Genomic DNA, 19,078 nt, shown 5'->3' on the forward strand with positions numbered 1-19,078 from the left:
AAAGAAAAGTTTATGTAATTTTCCTGTTGTGCTCGGAGTTAACTCTCTAGTGTTCCTAACAGTAATATTTGTCTAAGACCTTTCTGCTGTAGTTCCGTTGCTAAGCCTAGTTTTATCCACCAGTGTAAAGGTTCATTGTCTGAATGTTTCATATTAGTTTGAACATCTCCGGATGACAGTGACACGGAAGATGCAGGATGTTTTCTAAGAAATGGGATAGTGCTAACATATAAATATGTTGACATTTAATTTGATGTGCTAAAATTTGATACATGCGATCATGCTTGGATGGGTTTGCAGTTTTAGCCAATTTCTATGCAAGAAGTGTTTTTAAAAACCGCTGGAATTTTGGGTGAAGGGGGAAACTTTTGATTTTCTTACGAGAGGTGATGTTTATTTCTTTTCCGTTATTTGGTGCACACTTGGGACTTAAAATGATTTCTGTTTTTGACTACTCTATTTAAGCCCTCATGGCATTTTTTCTGTACTTCCTGATTTTGAAAATGTTGTAAACAAAGACTTTAACTTCCCTTTGATCTAGAACTCAATTATTGAGTGGTCCCAATGATCTCTTCTGTTAAATTAATGTTGGGGTGGGTGCCTTTTTACGTAAGATAAACCTGGACCAAAACTGTCTTAGGCAAATTTTGTGGGGATCTGCATTTTGAGGTTTGCTGAATATTGGGGTAAAGGGTTCTGTTTCCACACTAGTAAGTGATAACATTTGTGCAAGAAAGAGGCATGTCCAAAACGACTTTTCCAGAGCAACTTATTTGCGACAACATTTATGTATTCTGTATTATGGCACGGGTTAGTCATTATAATGTGAACCACGGCTTCCAAATGTGCCTTTCTTATTCATCAGCTAAAGATGCAGGACTTACTATCCTACAACAGAAGAACTAATATATTTGATACTATGAGTAAATACCCTTCCACTGTGAGGTAGCCATGGTAACCAATGAAAGCAGAGCCATGGAGTTGCCAGTTAGATATTTACCAAAGCAGCTGCCACCAACGCATTTACTTATGTTTCTCAAGACCATCACTCCCACAGCCACTCAAAAGGGCAGGCGCATATGTCCTGGATTACAATCAAAATCAGAAGGTGGACATTTGTTCCCTTCCCACTATACATCCGCATCTCATATTATCTCCAAAGAGCAGTTTATCTTCCTTTTAAAAAATGGAATTGGAGCAGCTCTTGAGAATAAATGACGTGGATAGCCCCACAATGGAAGCTGATAAGGTCAGTAAGAACATAATCTGTGGGTGCACAATTTCCGCTATGTTGCAACAGATTTATAAATAATGCTACTTATGTCCCCAAGGGCTTCTTCAGAAAAATGACCTAGGATGGTACATGAGACACCAGCACGGGAACAACCAAGAAAAAGGTTTCATAATGGGAAGCAGAGGAGAGTCTTAGATTACTCTGAGTCAATGGAAAAGATATTTCTGTTCCTGCAAATAGTAACAAGATTGTTTCACGGTTTCCATAATTTTCCATCCCTTTCCCTTGGTTTTCTTTCTTGTACGTTTTGTAGTGATGCTGGCCAGCACCTTGAGACCTTTACGGGTAAGTAGTCGTGCTTTATAAGAAACGTGATTGATTGATTGACCAAGGATCCTTTAAAGCTAGAGGCCTCACAAACAAGCGATGTAGGCAACTATTCTATTCCATCTGTGTTTGTTGGCCGGTGTCAAGTCCTTCAATGGCACACATACAGTCATGAGGTGCAGGCAGCGCTCAGTGCTTGATCCAGAGCTAGATTTGTGATAAGAAACCTGAACATCGATTCCATTCTATAGTTAAGGAAGCCAACCACAATGCCAAAACTAAGCACCAGGTTTGCATTGTGCTCTTTTGCAGACAGTTGTTATATGCATCTTTCTGGCCACTAGAGGACTGCAATGCATAGACTTGCATTCTCCAAATGTGCATATTTCAAACACAATTCTTAAATGTATAAGAAAATATGTAATCCTACCTTAAAGGTTTCTGGTCGATTGTATTCTGTATGAAATACACCGTCCCTGAAGATTCAAAAGAAAATAATAACTACAGCTTCAAAGAAGATACAGATTTCCTTTTTATCCAGCTATTTGTTTCTGTGTGAGGCCCTAAGTAACAGAGACTTTGTAGATGAGGCTGAAGGAAAACTTGGCAATATTCCAACTATCAGTATTATTTAGGACACTTCATGCGCGTCTGAGGCATGACCATATAGATACTCAAGCAATTCCTGCATAAAGGATATGCAAAAACGAATTTAAACCAAGACTCTTGTTCTCTCTTACTTGTAATGGAATAATTCCATTCCATTCTCCTTGGAGCTAGGGTCCACCTTCACCTTCTTGCACAGCTTTCTGCTCTCTGTGTCACTGCAAAAAGACAAAAAAAATGGATCCGTATTAAAATGATGCCCAAGCTGAACGCCTGGGTGATCTAGTGTGTACATGAGCTAAGTGGCAGCGTAAACATTAACGCGTGCTTCAGAGCTCAGTCTCCACGGCTGCAGCTCCCGTGTTGGAGGGACGCCAATGTAATCCCAGCTTATGTTTTGTTCAGCATTAGAAACATTTATTCCTGTTAACCGGCTCCTGAAATCTAAGGCTTGGCTTCTGGAAAGTATTTAATAAAATGTTAACTTTATTTAATAAACTGCTTAACTCTAATTCGCCCCTGAATGGAATTTTCAGGATGGCTGAGCCAATCAGAATGGAGACAAGTAACCATGGCTGCATGCTAAAATTGTGTTTTGCAATCTCGAAAAACCATCACACAACTATTTTAGGTCTGACAAAAAAAGAGGGCAGTTAGAATATTTTTTGTAAGACTGTTTATGTAGGGAAGTAACAACACCGTAGATGGACATTTCTCTATGTCCTGGTCTGGTACAAATAGTTTTACAGTTTTACTTGTAGCACACTTTTCCAACTTACATGTATATTAATTTTAGCTTGTCGTTTACCATTTTAAATTTGATGGTGGGATTTCAAACTATCTCCTCACAGCTGCACACTGTGACAGAAAGGAGGCACACATAGCAAGGTCAGGCAAGTAATGATTTGGTTGTGAAATACTGAGGTGACACCAGCGCTGCATGAATAAGGTGGAAGAGGGGGCTTGGGGTAAACACAGGGACTGCTTTTGTCGTATTGAGACCACCTTTAATACATGTCACCTAGCCTGCGCAGACACATGGCTCCCAACTCTAAAATACATTTGCCTACCCTCAGCCACCAGTTTAGTATTTCCTATTGGAACCCTCCTCCCAGGACATCCAGCCTTGCTCATCAATTAGGGGCAACGTCCTAGGTGATCGACCAGTTTTGGCCTAGAGGGCATTGGCCCAAGATCACGCACCTGTTATGTTATGTTAAAAGGGTTTTATAAAGCGCTCGTACACCGATTGGTTTCATGGCGCTAATACTAGGAATTGCCACACCGGAGCAGTTTATTCGTAGGCCTGGATGTACAGCCATGTTTTGAGGGATTTTCTGTATCTCAGTAGATCAGTGCTTGACCTGATTTCCAGGGGGATGAAATTCCACATTTTGGGGGCCAGAGTTGCAAACCTACATTCCCCTTGGCGCTTCAGTTTGAAGGTCGGGAGAGTCAAGAGATGGAGATGAGCCGAGCGGAGATTGCGTGAGGGAGTGTAACGTGATTTGAGGCTGTCTGAATTTAGGGCTCCGGCCATTCAGGGACTTAAACACCAGGCAGCCAATTTTGAATGTGCAGCGTTGGGGAATAGGAAGCCTGTGCAGGTTCCTTAGGAGGGGGGGGGGGGAGGCATTTTGCCACCTGGGTTGTTTGTAGACCAATCTGGCTGCTTGGTTCTGAACCATCTGTAACAGTTTTGTAAGGCGGAGTAGTATACCAAGATGGATTGCGTTGGTGTAGTCTAGATGTGATAGTACCATAGCCGTCACGACCTGGGTCAATGCTGCTTGGGTAAGTATTCTGCTTATTTTCCTGATTTTACGCAGCTGAGAAAAACAGGTGGAGATCACAGAACCTACATGAGTTTTTAGGGAAAGGTCATTGTTTATAGTTACCCCCAGGCTTTTTACTGAGGAGGCGGGAATAGGGGGGTTCTAGTTCATTTGGCCAATAGTGTGGGCCCCACAGGTTGCGACCGCCACCTGTCAGGACTAGTTCAGTCTTCCCTGGATTTAGTTTTAGGTGGTTGTGATCCATCCAGTGCCGAATGAATTGCATGGTAGTCTGAAACTCAGATATTGACTGGGGCAATTATCTACTGCAAACAATAGTTTAAGGTCATCGGAATAATTGAAGGTGACCACTTTCCTTTCCTTCCAAAGCCTGATCAACGTGAGAAGGTAAAGGTTAAACAGGTGCGGGGAAAGCGAGGATCCCTGTGGGACCCCGCACGTAGTTTTTTATTTGGGGGCCGTGAACTGGCCAATACGGTCTGCCTGGGAGCGGTTTTTCAGGAAAAAGTTGATCCAGCTAAGGGCTGGGCCCTGGATGCCTGCCTCTCTGACACGGTCCGCCAATATACCATGGTCGACCCTGTCGAAGGGGGCCGAAAGGTCTAATAGACCCAGGGCCTGGGGAATGCCTCTATCAGCCTTTTCCCGTAGGGAGTCCAGTACCGCCAGTATCACAGTTTCCGTGGAATGAGCTGGACGGAATCCAGCTTGGTGTGGATCGAGAAAATTTGTTTGTTCCATAAAGTTGGACAGGCATTTCGCCACATGGGCTTCCAGCACCTTAGCTAGGAACGGGAGCAAGGCGATGGGGTGGTACTTTGACAGTGTCTGGGGTCAGCCCCAGGTTTCGTTAAGAGGGGTCCAGTATTGCCTCTTTGAAGGCTTTAGGGACATCGTCCTGGCACCTCTGCATTCCCTTAAACACATTCACAGAATAATCCAAAGATCTCTCAAAATCTTAAACAAGTATTGGAAAGCCAATAGGTCTCGGCTTTGAAACAGATTGATTGTTGCCAATGCTTATTTTCTGTGCTAATTAGCTGCTGCAAATGTGCACGCATCCATGAAGGCCATCTTGAAATGCGTTTATAAAACAAAATGCATTCACAGGTGACCGTCGTAAATACACTGGCCAAGTCTGAATGCATTTTGTTATGCTTTAACAAATTACTTTAAAGATAGCCACGGTATATGTGTGCACATCTGCTGCAGACATCTTTCAGTGGAATTTGCTAAAAGAAAAAAAAAAGCAGAACTCATTCAGGGATGCCTGTTGGAATGGTCAGATAGCCATTTTAAGATGGGCGCCCACTAACAGTAGAGCGGGCCGCAATAAAGTTTCGCCCAAGAAGACGCAAGGCAATAGAGTCTCTAACTACTTCGCCCCGTCGGACACGAGGGTGGAAAAAGAGAAAACTGCGCACCCTGAGAACGGAATGGCGCTCACTCGTGAAGACATGCCAGCGTCGCTCCGTGACTTCAAGAAAGAGCTCCGGGAGGACATAAAAGCAGATATTAGTGCCTCCTTTGAGGAGTTTTGTGTGAAGATGAGCACTAAGATGGTGGTGTTACAGGCCGACGTGGACTCAGTGGACACGCACGCTCTGGACCTGGAGGCGAAATGCTCCCGCCTGACCCTATAATGGCAACTGAAAGGCATCAATGAAGAGTTTCCTCTTGTGACAGTTCAGGAGACCCTGAGAAAAAAAGGAGGACCGGCCGAATGGAACACCAGGGGCACAATCTTTTGCCTGACCTCAAGATGGCCGCCACGGTGGCCCTTTACCACAATGAGCTACAACTCCCACATTGGTGTGAAGAGCCATAGGCTTACTCCGTATGAAACACCAGGGGCATCATTTGTTTGTGGACTGTTGCACTGTACTCGCCTATCACGGCGATCGATCCCGAGATGCTGCCTGTACCTTCCCTCTATTGAACTATGATGATGACCCACGGGCTGAAACTAAAACTGTTTGTACTTTCCGCGGAGCCAGAGTACCCTTGGCCGCTGCCCGGTGGAGCTGTCCTATGCAGCAATAGCCTAGTCTGTCTCTGGGTCACCCCCTTGGCAGTTACCTACCCAGCCGGACATCGGACATTGTTTTTCACGGTTCTATCTGTCTCTCTCCTCAACTGCCTTGACTGCTTTGTTCCCCCAGGAGTACTTTTCCCCTTCAGATCTACCTGACTCTGTCTGCTTTCCTCTGCCCTGTCTAACTTTCCCCCACTTCCTTCCATTCCTCATATGACGTGTGTCTTGGATATGCTACGCGCCAACATCTTACATTATTGTGTAAGCTCACGTTTTCTCCTAAGCATATACTGGTAATTGCAACTGTAACTGATGTAACTAGTAACAATGTTCTGAAACAATGTCCTATCTCATGTAAAGTGCTCTGATACCTCCGGGTCTAGCCAGCGCTATATAAAACTTTTCAAATAAATAAAATAAATAAATCTCATCACAGGACTTAGCTTACATCTTGGTGCCATTTTACTAAGGGGCAAGCTCCAGATGCTGATCAGCTTTATCCTGTAGTGATGTCTTCAACCAAGACTGACTCAAGACTATGGCTTGAAAACTTCAACATGAACATCTGTTTTTTGCTCTTGTGGAACACATAGCTTCCTTTTTCAATCAATGGATGTCAGGTGCATTCAACTTCTTGGTACCATTCATGCAGCAGTAGACCTACCCGATCTGTAAAGGCTGTAAATGATTTACACAATTCACTTTCACCCTCAAATGGAAGTATACCCGCTGCAACTTAGAAGGATAAATGGTGCTGCAACCTGACTGTTCAGACTATACAGAAGACTTGAAATGCACAGACAAGTTATTATGCTATCCTGGTCACTGATATCATCTGCCTTCCAAAGGAACATTTGAAACTTGAGCCTGAATTCTCCTATCAAACATTGACGAGACTGTACTCCCCTCCCATTCTGATGCATTACTTTCTTTTTCACATCTATCTGACACTGACTTATTGATGCTTGTCAACTTGAGCATATATGTTTATCACTAACAGATTGTTGCCTAGTGGCTATCTTCCAGTAGCTCCTACCACATGACACAGTGTGCTCATGAATTTAAAACAGGCTCAACACTTCCTTCCTTGAATGAAACTACCTGGATGATTTGAGGACCTCAGATGTCAATTCACACTTGATTCAAACAACTATCACAATTACAAAAGTAGATGTGAGTGGCCCAGTCCAGGTTAAGTTGATTTTAAAAGCTGCATTCAATCAACTGAATTATTACATTTAGAATCAAAATAACTGTCTGCTGACAAAAAATAGACCTGCCCAAGCCATGTAAGAGAACACGATTAGCATATGGGATGGTCTCATGACTCAAGTAGCCAAAGCTGGAGTGTTGCTCCTCTACTGCTAGAGCTCTTTTCTCCCTTTAATACAATTCTTCACTCTACTCTTTAAACATGCTTCTGTGACACTGCGACTGAAGATAAGGTATTAAACTGAATCTCTTCATTCATATTCTCAAATTGGGTCAGTGACTGTGATTGCCTTAGGGGGAGAGGCAGGGTGTTCTAGGTCTTTGCTGCAAGGTAGGAGAAGGATCTTCCCTCGGCCGTGGTCTTGTGGATACGTGGAATGGCGGCCAGGGACAGTTGGGCAGAGTGGAGGTCTCTGGTGGGTGCGTGAAACGAGTGGCGGTGGTTGAGGTATGCAGGTACTGTTTCTTGTAGAGCTTTGTAGGCGTGCGTGAGGAGCTTGAAGGTGATTCTTTTGTTGACTAGGAACCAGCAGAGGTCTCTCAGGTGGCTGGTAATGTGGCTGCAGCGGGGGATGTGGAGGTGTTCTGGATGCTTTGCAGTTTCTTGGGGAGTTACTGGTTGATGCAGGTGTAGAGTGTGTTGCTGTAGTCGAATCTGCTGCTGATGAGTGTGTGGGTGACCGTCTTTCTGGACTCAGTGGGGATCCACTTGAAGATCTTTCGGAGCAGGTGTAGCGTGTGGAAGTAGGATCATGAGACGGTGTTGATCTGGTGGTTCATGGTGAGCGAGGAGCCCAAGATGATGCCGAGATTTTGTGTGTGGTCTGTGGGTGAGGTCCAAGATGTGCAGGCCACCAGGAGTCATCGCAAGTGGAGGGGGTGGAGCCCAGGATTAGGACTGCGGTCTACGCTGAGTTTAGCTTGAGCCAGCTGTCCCTCATCCAGGTGGCGACAGTGTTCATCCTGTTATGGAAGTTGCTCTTGGCGACTGTGGGTTCAATGGTGAAGGAGAGGATCAGCTGGGCGTCGTCAACGTAGGGGACAAAGTTGAGTCCGTGCTTCCTGATGATGGCTGCGAGTGGGGCCATGTAGACATGTAGATTTTGAAGCGGGTGGGGCTCAGGGAGGAGCCCCGAGGCACTCCACAGCTGATACCAATATGTGCTCTGCAGCAAATACGTCAGCTCATGCAGAAGGTCTCTGGTCTCACTCCACCATATGGACACCCTCTGATTGTTTGTGTACATAGCACACTACTGTGCCAAATGAACCTAATCATGAACAGATGCTGCAAGGAGACCATGCCACAGTCCACATATTTCAATCAAACCTACAAAGAAAGGGGTAAACAAAACCTGAGAGCAAGCAGTCCTAAACGAAGTCTTTGTAAATCAGCCACTTGCCTATAGGGTGGAAGACGGAGTCTTATCTTTAGAATCTTCTTAAGAAAGACTTCTAAGCAAAAGGACAGACTAAGACTGATTACGAATTGCATATTACTGGCAGGGCGTAAACTCTACATGTGAAGCCTACATTATAGTACAGTAGCACCACGCAATCATCAGTTACACCACAACAGAATAGGGAATAACTGTATATAGCCAGAATTACTGGGCGTAAAACCACAGGGAATACTCAATTCTGTATGCATAACAAAGACATTTACCATCTGCTCTGAGCAGGCGGTATATGTATGTGTGGCCTGTGAGGGATGGGGCGTAGGGAAGGGGCATACAAATTCTGACATGGGGAACTACGAATGTTCCCCCAGCGACAAAAATAATGGGGTGGGGAGGACAAGCCTGGCTGCTTCTATAGGAAAAGCCTCATGAGAATTCACCAGGCAGAATTACAGCTCTGTAAAATCAAGTTTAGGGTGCTAAATACGCAGGAAAACTGAGGGCAGGAAGAGTGGCCCACTCTTGATTATTCAGAACAGAATTCTATATGGCAACTTAGTTCCACCTACTCTTAATAAGGGCCTGTGTGTCCGAATGCCTGTATACGACAATGTTGGGCCTTTCTTTCAATCAACAACCCAGAATGAATAACTGGCTTTTTTTCTTGTTGTTCTAAGGTCTTACATAATGCGCCTAATTACCGATTCAAGCCCAATTCATGACATACCAAACTATAAAATAAATAATAAATGTAAAACATATTTTTATTTAATGCAGCAGTTAAAATTGGGGGTAGATACTATCAAGTCTCAAAAGTTTTCCAAACAAGAAACTGTGGCAAAGTGGTGAATCTGGGGAAAGGCCTTCCTGACCCTTCAGTGACCAAGGTAAACAGGTGAACAAGTTCACCTTAAGTTAGTCAGGAGACAACTGACCACCACATCTGCCTCCACGTGCGCACCATTTTAATAAGCCTGAATAATGCTTGAAAACCAACAACGTTATGCAATATGACAGACTAATGTTATGCTAAAATATTTACAAAGCGTATAGCTGCCCCAGCAACGGAGCATCCCAGCTCTGACTGTGTAGCAGAGTGGGAGGAGGAGGCAGCTTAGAGATTGGAAAATAGCCAAGTCTTCACAGTCCTTCTAAAGATCCAATGGTTGGATATACTACGGGCAGATAGAGGTAGGGAGTTCCAAAGGCCGGGGAGCCAATGCCTTGAACGAGCGGCCATCCGCTCTAGCCCTGCGCACCCGTGGTACTCGGGCCAGATGCAAATCCGCTGAGTGCAGGGCCCGGGTGGGTGCGTAAGGGGATCACATATCGCATAAAATCCTAGGGCAGAGGCCTGAGAAGATCTTGTCAATGATACAGAGAGTTTTAAAGTAAGTTCTATGTTCTATAGGCAGCCAATGAAGCCGGCGAAGGAGGTCAGAGACGTGACAATACTTGGGGAGTGCAAACATAGTGCGGGCTGCAGCGTTCTGGGCACGTTGGAGCCTTTTGATCACAAATGTATTAGCGATAAGAAGCAACAAAGTAGTCCAGTCTTGACAGGACAGTGGACTGGGCAATCAGCTGTCGGGTGTGAGCGTCGAAGAGTCCCAGAATAGGCTTTAGACCGTGTAGGAGTCCAAAGCAGTTGCCTGCCACAGATTTAGTGTGCGCTTCACAAGAAAGGGCGCCTTCTACCCAAACTCCCAGGTTCTTAACTACGGGTTTAGGTAAGGGGGGTGCTCCAAGTACAGAGGGCCACCACTGGCTGCCCCAGAGATGGAGTCTCTGCCTGCCCTGTGACAAACAGTACCAAAGGACAACTCAAAAAACGTGCTAAACCCTGGCTACCTTTAGATTCTTGGAGACAGTACGACACGCCTCCCATCAATGTTATGGCTTCCCTTCAATATTTATTGTGCTCTGACATGTTGGGCATATTTAATAAAATCTCGCCGCCATCTGCCGCCGCATCTTTTAATACCCGAATCACTGCAATCATTATACCGTCTGAGCCTTCACGCCATCTGGGGTCTGATTTAATAAACAGGTTGTGAGCAGCCATAACTCTGTCTTCAACAGGCCTGTATTAATCCTACATGCGTGATTTCCTGGAGAACAATGGCGATTGTAAGGACAGAGAGGAAACGAATTTATGCGGAGACTTTTGGGAGGTTGCTGATTAAATCTAAGGATTAATAAATAATGCTGCTTCGGTTTGGAGGGCGATTCTACAAACCTACAAATGTATTGGCAGTATACACATATGCATCCCATTTCTGATTCTATGCAATGCGCTGAGGGAGTTAAACAAAAGAGTTGGTTGGAAAATATATCTGAGTTTTAAAAAATGGATTGAAAGGTAGAAAATATCTTTCCGCCAAGTTTACATAAAAGCCCTCATTTCGAGTTGCGGCGTAAATAAATCCTGGTCCGTGCTTGCAACCGAATCCGGATTATAAATTGTTCCAAAATGTTGCACTCCGCGGTGTACACCTGCATCAAAGTCTTTTGTTATTAGGCACTTTGCCTCGCCTACTGGTATAAACGAAGTAACATGAAAGGAATTCAATAGGTAAAACCGATCCTGCGAGGTACCCCTCGCGCCGACCAGAAAAACAAGGTTGGTAAACCTGCGCGAGCATACATCCGCGAGGGGAGTTAACATGTAACCCGGGCTGATCCTACCGCCAGATAATTATGCGTTATTTGGAATGATGACAAAGGGCAGCGTGCCCTGTGCCCAGGTCTATTATCGGGATAATTGGCCCGATGGATGGCTTCACACAGTTCAGCTATACGTGTAGGGTATTAAGTAGTGTTTTGAAGTTAAGATGTGCTCATATTCTCACGTGCGTGATGCTTTCCGTATATATGCATATCAATTAAGGTGAGATTTTCTTTCTGCGTTTGTTACAGTTTGAAAAGCTCACAGTGGGTTTTTGCATTTCAGTTTTCCGTACTGCTTTGGCGCCGCTGTTCGATTGTGTACTTAAAGGATAACGCTGTGGCAAAAGTTGATTAAATGTCCGTGAATTAATTGTTGCACTGGGTTTATGCTGGTTAGGGTGTGGTGATTAAGTTTACAGAAACCGACCCGGTGGTTTAAGGGAGTCCCGCGGCCTCTGGTTTAAGGGAGTCTTGTGGGAAGTTGCACTGTAGGTGGCGACCGCAGTTCTGAGGGTCAGTTAGGAAGGTGCGTTGGGCCGTGCAGAGCTGTACAAGGTATCAATGTCCTCGTCTGGGTGCCGTGGTTAAAGAGGTGTAGTGACCGGCTGGTCACTGTTCTAGTGTTTCTTGTACCAGCTACTCCTCAGGGCTGGCTTACATTTCCACCCCACAAACATCCATCACAGGTGTCACAGGACACGTGGCCCTGCTAATAAAGGAAGGGTAATACATTATAGTGCATGTGCTCCTTTCCTCTTATACCATGCTTTATTATAGAATGTTCCATGTCATGCTGATGGGGGGTTAGCAATATGGAGCAGGTGGCTGGTGCCATCTGTTCACTCGAGTAAGAACAGGAACCCACCCCTATAAGTGGCCCTGCCCGGGTACATTAGGCTTATGGAGAGCAAAGCTTCCCTATGTTCATTGTGAGGGTTGAACTGGAAGGTAAAATAGTTTCGGGCACTGAAAAAAATGAAGAGTCCCACATTGTTTGATTGTGGCCTTTTAAGAAATGTAACTTGGTTAGTAGCAGAAGCTATTTTAGGCCAAATATGTGTTCCAGCAGTTTTTTAAATTGTGTAGGGATAGTTACACTGGCCAAGAATGGTAGCATCATTTTTTCACTGCTGCTCATCAGGGGCAGCTCCTCTGTAATGGCGGAGGAGCGCTGCCCCTCTGCTAAAAGATGAAAAATAAGACGATAAAAGCATTTTAAGAATCATTTTATTTTTGCTTGCAAATCTTCAGCGGTGTGGGGTCAGGCAATCCTGTGTGACAGGCATGGTTGGGAGGAGAGGGGTGGGCACTTTTAAGTGCAAATGTCAGTTTGGCCAGCAGTCTTAGGCCGGCCAAACAGATATGTGCACTTATGTTTCTCCAAGCCAGTTGCGTTGCCCAGCTGGGTTGGAGAAACGCCACAGGGTGCCAGGCACTGTCTGAGCAGCAAATCAGGCCGCTCAGACCAATCCCAGCGCTTCTGTCATGCTGAGAATAGTATTACCAGCATGAGAGAAGCACCTGAATTGGCATCTAGGACCCTGCGCTGTGTGCAGCCGGAGACGAGGATCAGAAGAGAGGAGGAAGGTAGTGGCGGTCTGAGTGGCAGTTAAGAGCATTTTTACTAATTTTACTTGTTCCCCCCCCCCCCCCCCCTCCGCCCGCCCGCCCCGCCACCAAGCAATGCGAGCAGTCGCCACTGGTTGCTCTAGAAACAGAAGATTTCAAAGGGCAGGATCGCAGTCTTGCACAAGGTAGAAAAATACTCACTGCCAACAATGTCATAGAATCTAAACATTACATAAATATAGTGTAAAATCATGAGAAAAGTAGTGGTTGTGATCTGGGCATGTAATCTGTAATGGCAATCTTGAATTCCAGAACTAGCTCTATAAAACATTAACATGAGAATGTCAATAAGAGGGCGGGTTAGAGAATGAATGTGTTTGCCTAACACCTAATGTCAGAAAATAAGTCAGTTGCTCATACACTGTTGTTTAGTGAACTCGTTTTTGGCTTTGTTTGCGAAAGATGGATCATGTATCAGTTCCAAGTGTGGATAGATTTGTGACTCTGGGACCAAGCGCTTAAAATCATCAAATGAGAGGGAGCATGGCCACCCTTCCTCCCCCAGGTGGGAAGATGGCTCCTTTCTTGGCTATACCAAGGGGGCAGGGCAGAACCTTGTACCGGAGTGGTACAACTGCAATAATGAAGGCGAGGCCAGGAGTTTCACTCAGACACACACACCCACTCACAGACATACACAAGACACAGACACACACACTTATAGACCCATTCTGACACTCATGGACCCACTTACAGTACCACCCATACTCTCTCACTCCCACTCACAGACCTACTCAGAGATTCGTGCATTGACTTACAGACCCACTCAGAGACTCATGTTCCCACTCACAGTCTCATTCAGACATTTATGCACCCACTCACACACCCAGTCACAGACCCATACAGCCAATCACACACCCAGTCACAGACCCATACAGCCAAACACACCCACAGAACCACTCACATACCCTGTCACAGACACATCAGCCACTTACACACACACACTCTCAAAAGTTACAGGTAGGAAATACAATTGTAAAAAAACCTTTAAATTCACTTTAAAAAACCCAAAGGTTACAGGAACGTTATAGTTAGGAATAAACATTCAAAACATCTTAGAAATTGACAGAAAAAAAATAAAGGTTACAGGGACGTTATAGTTAGGCTCATATTTCCCTCATACAAAATCATGGAAATGTATTAGTTATACTTACCTGACCTAACTATAACTTATGCCCCCGCAATGCACTGCTCATGACCTTACGTATTACATCACTCATGACCTCGTCAGTGACATCACTCATGACATCACTGCTGACCTCCAGTGAGTGTAAGTATTTCGTAAATGTTTCTGAGACTTAAAGATATATCCTAAGCTATACATGCCAGGGTCTATCTAAAAAACTGCAAAGGCTTCCCCTCCAAGCTTGCCTCCTGTTCTAGACTGCATGATCTACAGCATGGGTACTCACAAACTTTCTCTTGGGGGCCAAATTTACAGTGTGGTTTGTGGCCGAGGGCCGCACCAGAGGGGGAGGGGCGGGGCTAAAGCAAAAAAAAATTGTGACCATGAGGCTGAACACAGGTCCCTGCAGCAGACGCCTTTGTCCACTGAGCCACCAGACCCGGCATATACACATCTCTCTCTCTCTCTCTCTCTCTCTCTCTCTCCCCCTCCCTCCCCCTCTCCCCCCCCTCTCCCCCTCCCCCTCTCCCTCCCACTCTCCCCCTCCCTCCCCCTCTCCCCCTCGCCCTCCCTCCCCCTCCCCCCTCTCTCCCCCTGTCTCTCTCCCGGTCTCCCTCTGTCGCGCTCGCTCCATCACCCTCCTCCCTCTGTCTCCCTCCTCCCTCTGTCTCCCTCCCTCCCTCTCCCTCCTTCCCTCTCCCTCCTTCCCTCTCCCTCCCTCTGTCTGTCTCGCTCCCTCCGTCTCTCTCTGTCTCCCTCCCTCTATATCTCCCTGTCTCTCTCCCTCCCTCTGTCTCCCTCCCTCTCCCTCTGTCTCTCTCCCTGTCTCCCTCTCCCTCCCTCTGTCTCCCTGCCTCTGTCACCGTCCGTCTCCCTCCCCCGTCTCCCTCCCTCTGTCTCCCTCTCTGTCTCCCTTCCTCTCCCTCCGCCTCCCTCCCTCTCCCTCTGTCTCCCCCAGACTGCGCCTCTCTGTCTCCCTCTCTCTGTCACCCTCTGTCAACCTCTGTCTCCCTCCCTCCGTCACCCTCTGTCATCTCACCCCGTGTGTGTCTCAGCCCTCAGCCCGGGCTGAGACAGCTTCCCAGCACGCACACAAAGCCGCACCCGAGTACTTCACAGGACTTTAAAAGACCATTTACATGTTAATAAAGCTTTGTTGTATTTTACCTCTTAGGCCCCTGCATCTCCACTTTGACAATCACTGGAATCCCCTGGCCCCACAGAGCAGAGTCTCAGAGTCCGGGCTGCTGCACCCGGCAGTGTTTGCTAACACTATATAATTTTCTTTTTTTAAACACAGGTAGGATGTCTGCAAGTTCCGCGGGCCGCCAAGGAAGGCTTGCCGGGCCGCTGGCGGCCCGTACTATGAGTAACCGTGATCTACAGGATCATTCAGACAAACAAACTGGATTACCTCGCAAGAATGGCCCAAATTTCTGGTGACCGTCACAACATCAGCATCACCTCCGTGGCCCCGCTTAAAACTCAATAGTCCACAAAGGAAGGGCGAAGGAAGCGAGCTTTCACTGCACAAGCCACAAGGCTGTAGAACAACCAACCCCTGTAACACAGATGGGTCCCTTGTCCGCTTTTCTTAAAAAACCATTGTGAACCCCATCTCATTACCATCTCAATGCCTCGTAAAGTTTGAGCTCCTCCCTGCACTTCTCTCAATATTTGTGGAACTACCTTGAGATCTGCAATTGTCCATGTATCTACTGTGAAAAGCCACATGTGCCCTGAGACTACTCCCTGTGGCTTTGTGAAGCAAGCTGCATTACAAGACTCTGCAACATAACTAACAGCTCTAACGTATTGATACATTTTCTTGTCAACTGCAAGGAAGGGAAACACCTTTTTACCACCACATTTTCCTTATGATTTGCAATAAAGTGAAGTGTTGACACAAAAACATTTGAGACTTGCAGTGTCATTTTAATGCATCACAATTTGGTTTTATATTTTTGGCACTGCAAAGCATTCCACTTTGTCCAAGAGAGCTTTGCAAAGATGAATAGTCTTTGATACATCAGGTATGTCCATGTCAGGGTGGTCTGATAAGATATCAGCCAAAAATATATAGGCAACAAAAATATCGCCCCAAAAAATAAGGGAGAAAACATGTATCAACTTTATATACTTTGTATGTGAAGTAAAAAAAACAGCGACAACATAAATATAGTCCACAATATCATCAAAAATGAGCAAGTATATTGAATTTAAACTACTAAATACAATATTAACTTTAAAGCATATATTAACTTAAAAATATTAATTTAAAAAATATGCTTATAAAATAAACAAATAACTTACAAACATAAAATTAAAATATATACCTAAAAATTGCAAACTTATAAACATATTTCAAGACATTAAACAATTTAAAAATTATATAATATGCACACAAAATATAAAATTAAAAGTAACAAAATATAAATAAAAATTAATTTACGTTAACTTAAATTTCAAAATTAAAACAAATAATATATTAAAACAACTAAAAAGACCAATTAAATAAAAAAATTAGACTTGGCGAGGTAAAATTCACTACTACCACTCCAACCAGTGCAACATTACGGAAAGTGCTGAACTTTGGAAGGGTCAGCTTTACAATACCCACTTCTAGATTTCTTTTAAATAAAACATTTAAATAGAGACCAATAAGAAATAAAGCATATTTAAAAGAATAGATGTATTAATGTACTAAATATAAAAAATAGATTTAAGGTAAAACTATTTTATAGTCCCAATATAAAAAAAAAGTAAAATATTTTACATTAAAACACACCTACTACTGGAAAAAAATAGACACCGACTAATAACTAAAATTAATAACAAAAAGAATATTATAAAAGGTAAAAAATATTACATTTCAAAAACAATATATATAAATATGAATTTAGCAGAATATAATATTTCATCTGATCATCCAATTAATTAAAAATCAACAAGTCGGAGGAGGAGCCAAGATGGCGACCGGGACGGCAGCGTAGGCTCCCGGCTCCGTGAACCTCCGCATCCCGCACAGATATCCTGCATGAGATCCTTAGCCTGCGCTATATGCCCGTGTTGGTGAATGAGAGCGGCAACCGATCGTGTGACTCCGAAGTTTCTGGCGGCGGTATCGCCGGAGAAATGTCCATTTAAAGTTTGCGGCCTGTGCAACCCTGGAACCGGGACCTCGAGTGGATAACATGGCCGGGCGGCAGTTCAACAACAGCGGCTTTGGTGACTGGGTGGAGTCGGACTAACCGGAGCGGTGAGACTATCGGCCTACATTTCGCCGTGGTCGTTCCTACCACTAAGCGTAGCGGAACGAGTGCATGCCCGAGGTGGCTAATCCAAGATTCCCCGGTGATTGCCTCAGCCTTCGCCGGTGAGCTGCCTGGCCGCCGCCCGCAACTCGCCCTGATTCTTGCGGACTGCTCCCGGATTTTCGCGGGCGCAGATCCGTGGTGGGGATGATTGCTGCCCGTGACCACACACCGGGTATATTTTTTGCCTGCCCCCGAAACCCTGATTCCAGTGACATGGAACCTGAGGCGCTTGTCCCTGAGTCCTGGTCCCAATCTGGGTTGGACCTACCCAGCGGCCATCTTGACAGGACGAAGTCTACCATCCTGTACACTGGGTCGCAGCACGATTGGAAGTGTGCGACTATGAGGAGCGTAGCGGAGCGAGCGCCGAGAGCTGTGCTGGGGTATGGTGATCTTCTCGAGGCTCTCGGTGCCCTTCATTCCACCTTGGTTCACGGCGCCTGGGTATTGGGGAGTAAGCTTGATGGGGTGGCATCAGCGTCGGAACAGTTGCTGCCTGCTTGTCCCCAGGTACACGGGGACTTCCCACACCGCACACAGGAGGACAGTGTCGTGGCCGCCCCTGTGGATAGTGACCAGCTGGAAACTCCGGACAGTATCTCAACGTGTGATCGGCTGGCTGTGGGTCTGGTCTGTCCCGGAGGTCTTGGACCTGAGTGGGGGGTGGTGGCCTTGTCCCGTGCGCGGCCTCCGGCAACCCAGGCAACATTCCAGCAGCGGTCGCTTGCTCTGGCTGATTTCGCCTTCTTGGACCTTGTGTGCAGTGCAGATCCTGGGGCAGCACTGGGAAAGACGACTCTCCATACTGCTGACTGTGTTGGTGATCAGAGACTTCCACCCTACCTGTGTGTGTCGCTTCTTGTTCTTTTTTGGACGCTCCTCTTCTTTGTAGCATTGGACATGGCACTGGGTCGAAGGGTATGCATGGGTAGATTCGCAAAGAGTGGCCAAGGATAAGGCTGATCCTCCAGAGGTGGTCATCTAATAGGCGGGCGGGCTCAGGGGTTGCGTGCTCTCACGGCATAACTGTTAGTGTAATAGGCGCATAATGCTCCCCATTCTTCTTTGATTTGGTCGATTCTGTGTTGCTTATTGTTTGCTTTGGGGGGAAAACAAATTGTGCGGGAGGGAGAAGCCGGGGGCATGTTTTGAAGGCCCTCCTCCAGTTTATTAATATTCTCTCTACCCCCCCGTCTGGTGGGGTTCCTTTTTTTACTCCTTTTTCTCTGTTTCTTCTATATTTCGGGTCTGGTTCCGGGGCGACAGGCACGCTGCTGGGGGGGGGGGCCGTACTCATCTGCAGAGGTGCAGGGTGGGGGGTTGGGGGAGGGGATCCTTTAGTCTTTAACCCTTTTTTTCCATGGCCTCCTTTTTCTTCTCTTATACTTCTTTGTCTTTCTTTTCTGGGATCAGCATGGTAGAACTCCTTCGTCGTTAATCGCTGCGTTTTCATGTGTGCCACAATTTCCGTGGTATTTTCTGGGTTTTAGGGCAGGGGACTGCAGGCGCAAATGGCCGTGATATTCCTCCACATCCTGAACTTTTTGTTTCAGCGCCATTGACTAGATAAATTGCTGTTTATTGTTGACGTTTATTATCCTACCTGCCATTTCTTGCTGCCGGGAAACTGTTTGGCACCTGATCCTTCCATCCTCCCTTCTTATAAAATGAAAACCTTTTGTATCCTGGTCTCCTACTTGGGCTGTTCAGTGGCCGAGAGTATACC

At 45.7% G+C, this 19,078-nt stretch overlaps 1 protein-coding gene across 1 annotated transcript in view; it reads right to left on the reverse strand.

Moving 5' to 3' along the window:
* The window catches only part of PDIA5 (protein disulfide isomerase family A member 5), a 796,394-nt gene that overhangs the window by 545,332 nt on the left and 231,984 nt on the right, over positions 1-19,078 (reverse strand). Inside the window, exons 4-5 of the mRNA XM_085647317.1 lie at positions 2,302-2,385; positions 1,992-2,037 (exon numbers count right to left, since the gene is read on the reverse strand). Of these exons, the coding sequence (XP_085503443.1) occupies positions 1,992-2,037; positions 2,302-2,385 (130 nt within the window). The remainder of the gene's footprint in view (positions 1-1,991; positions 2,038-2,301; positions 2,386-19,078) is intronic.

This window comes from Triturus cristatus, chromosome 3_2 (assembly GCF_964204655.1).
Source record: "Triturus cristatus chromosome 3_2, aTriCri1.1, whole genome shotgun sequence".
In the NCBI taxonomy this organism is placed as follows: Eukaryota; Metazoa; Chordata; class Amphibia; order Caudata; family Salamandridae; genus Triturus; species Triturus cristatus.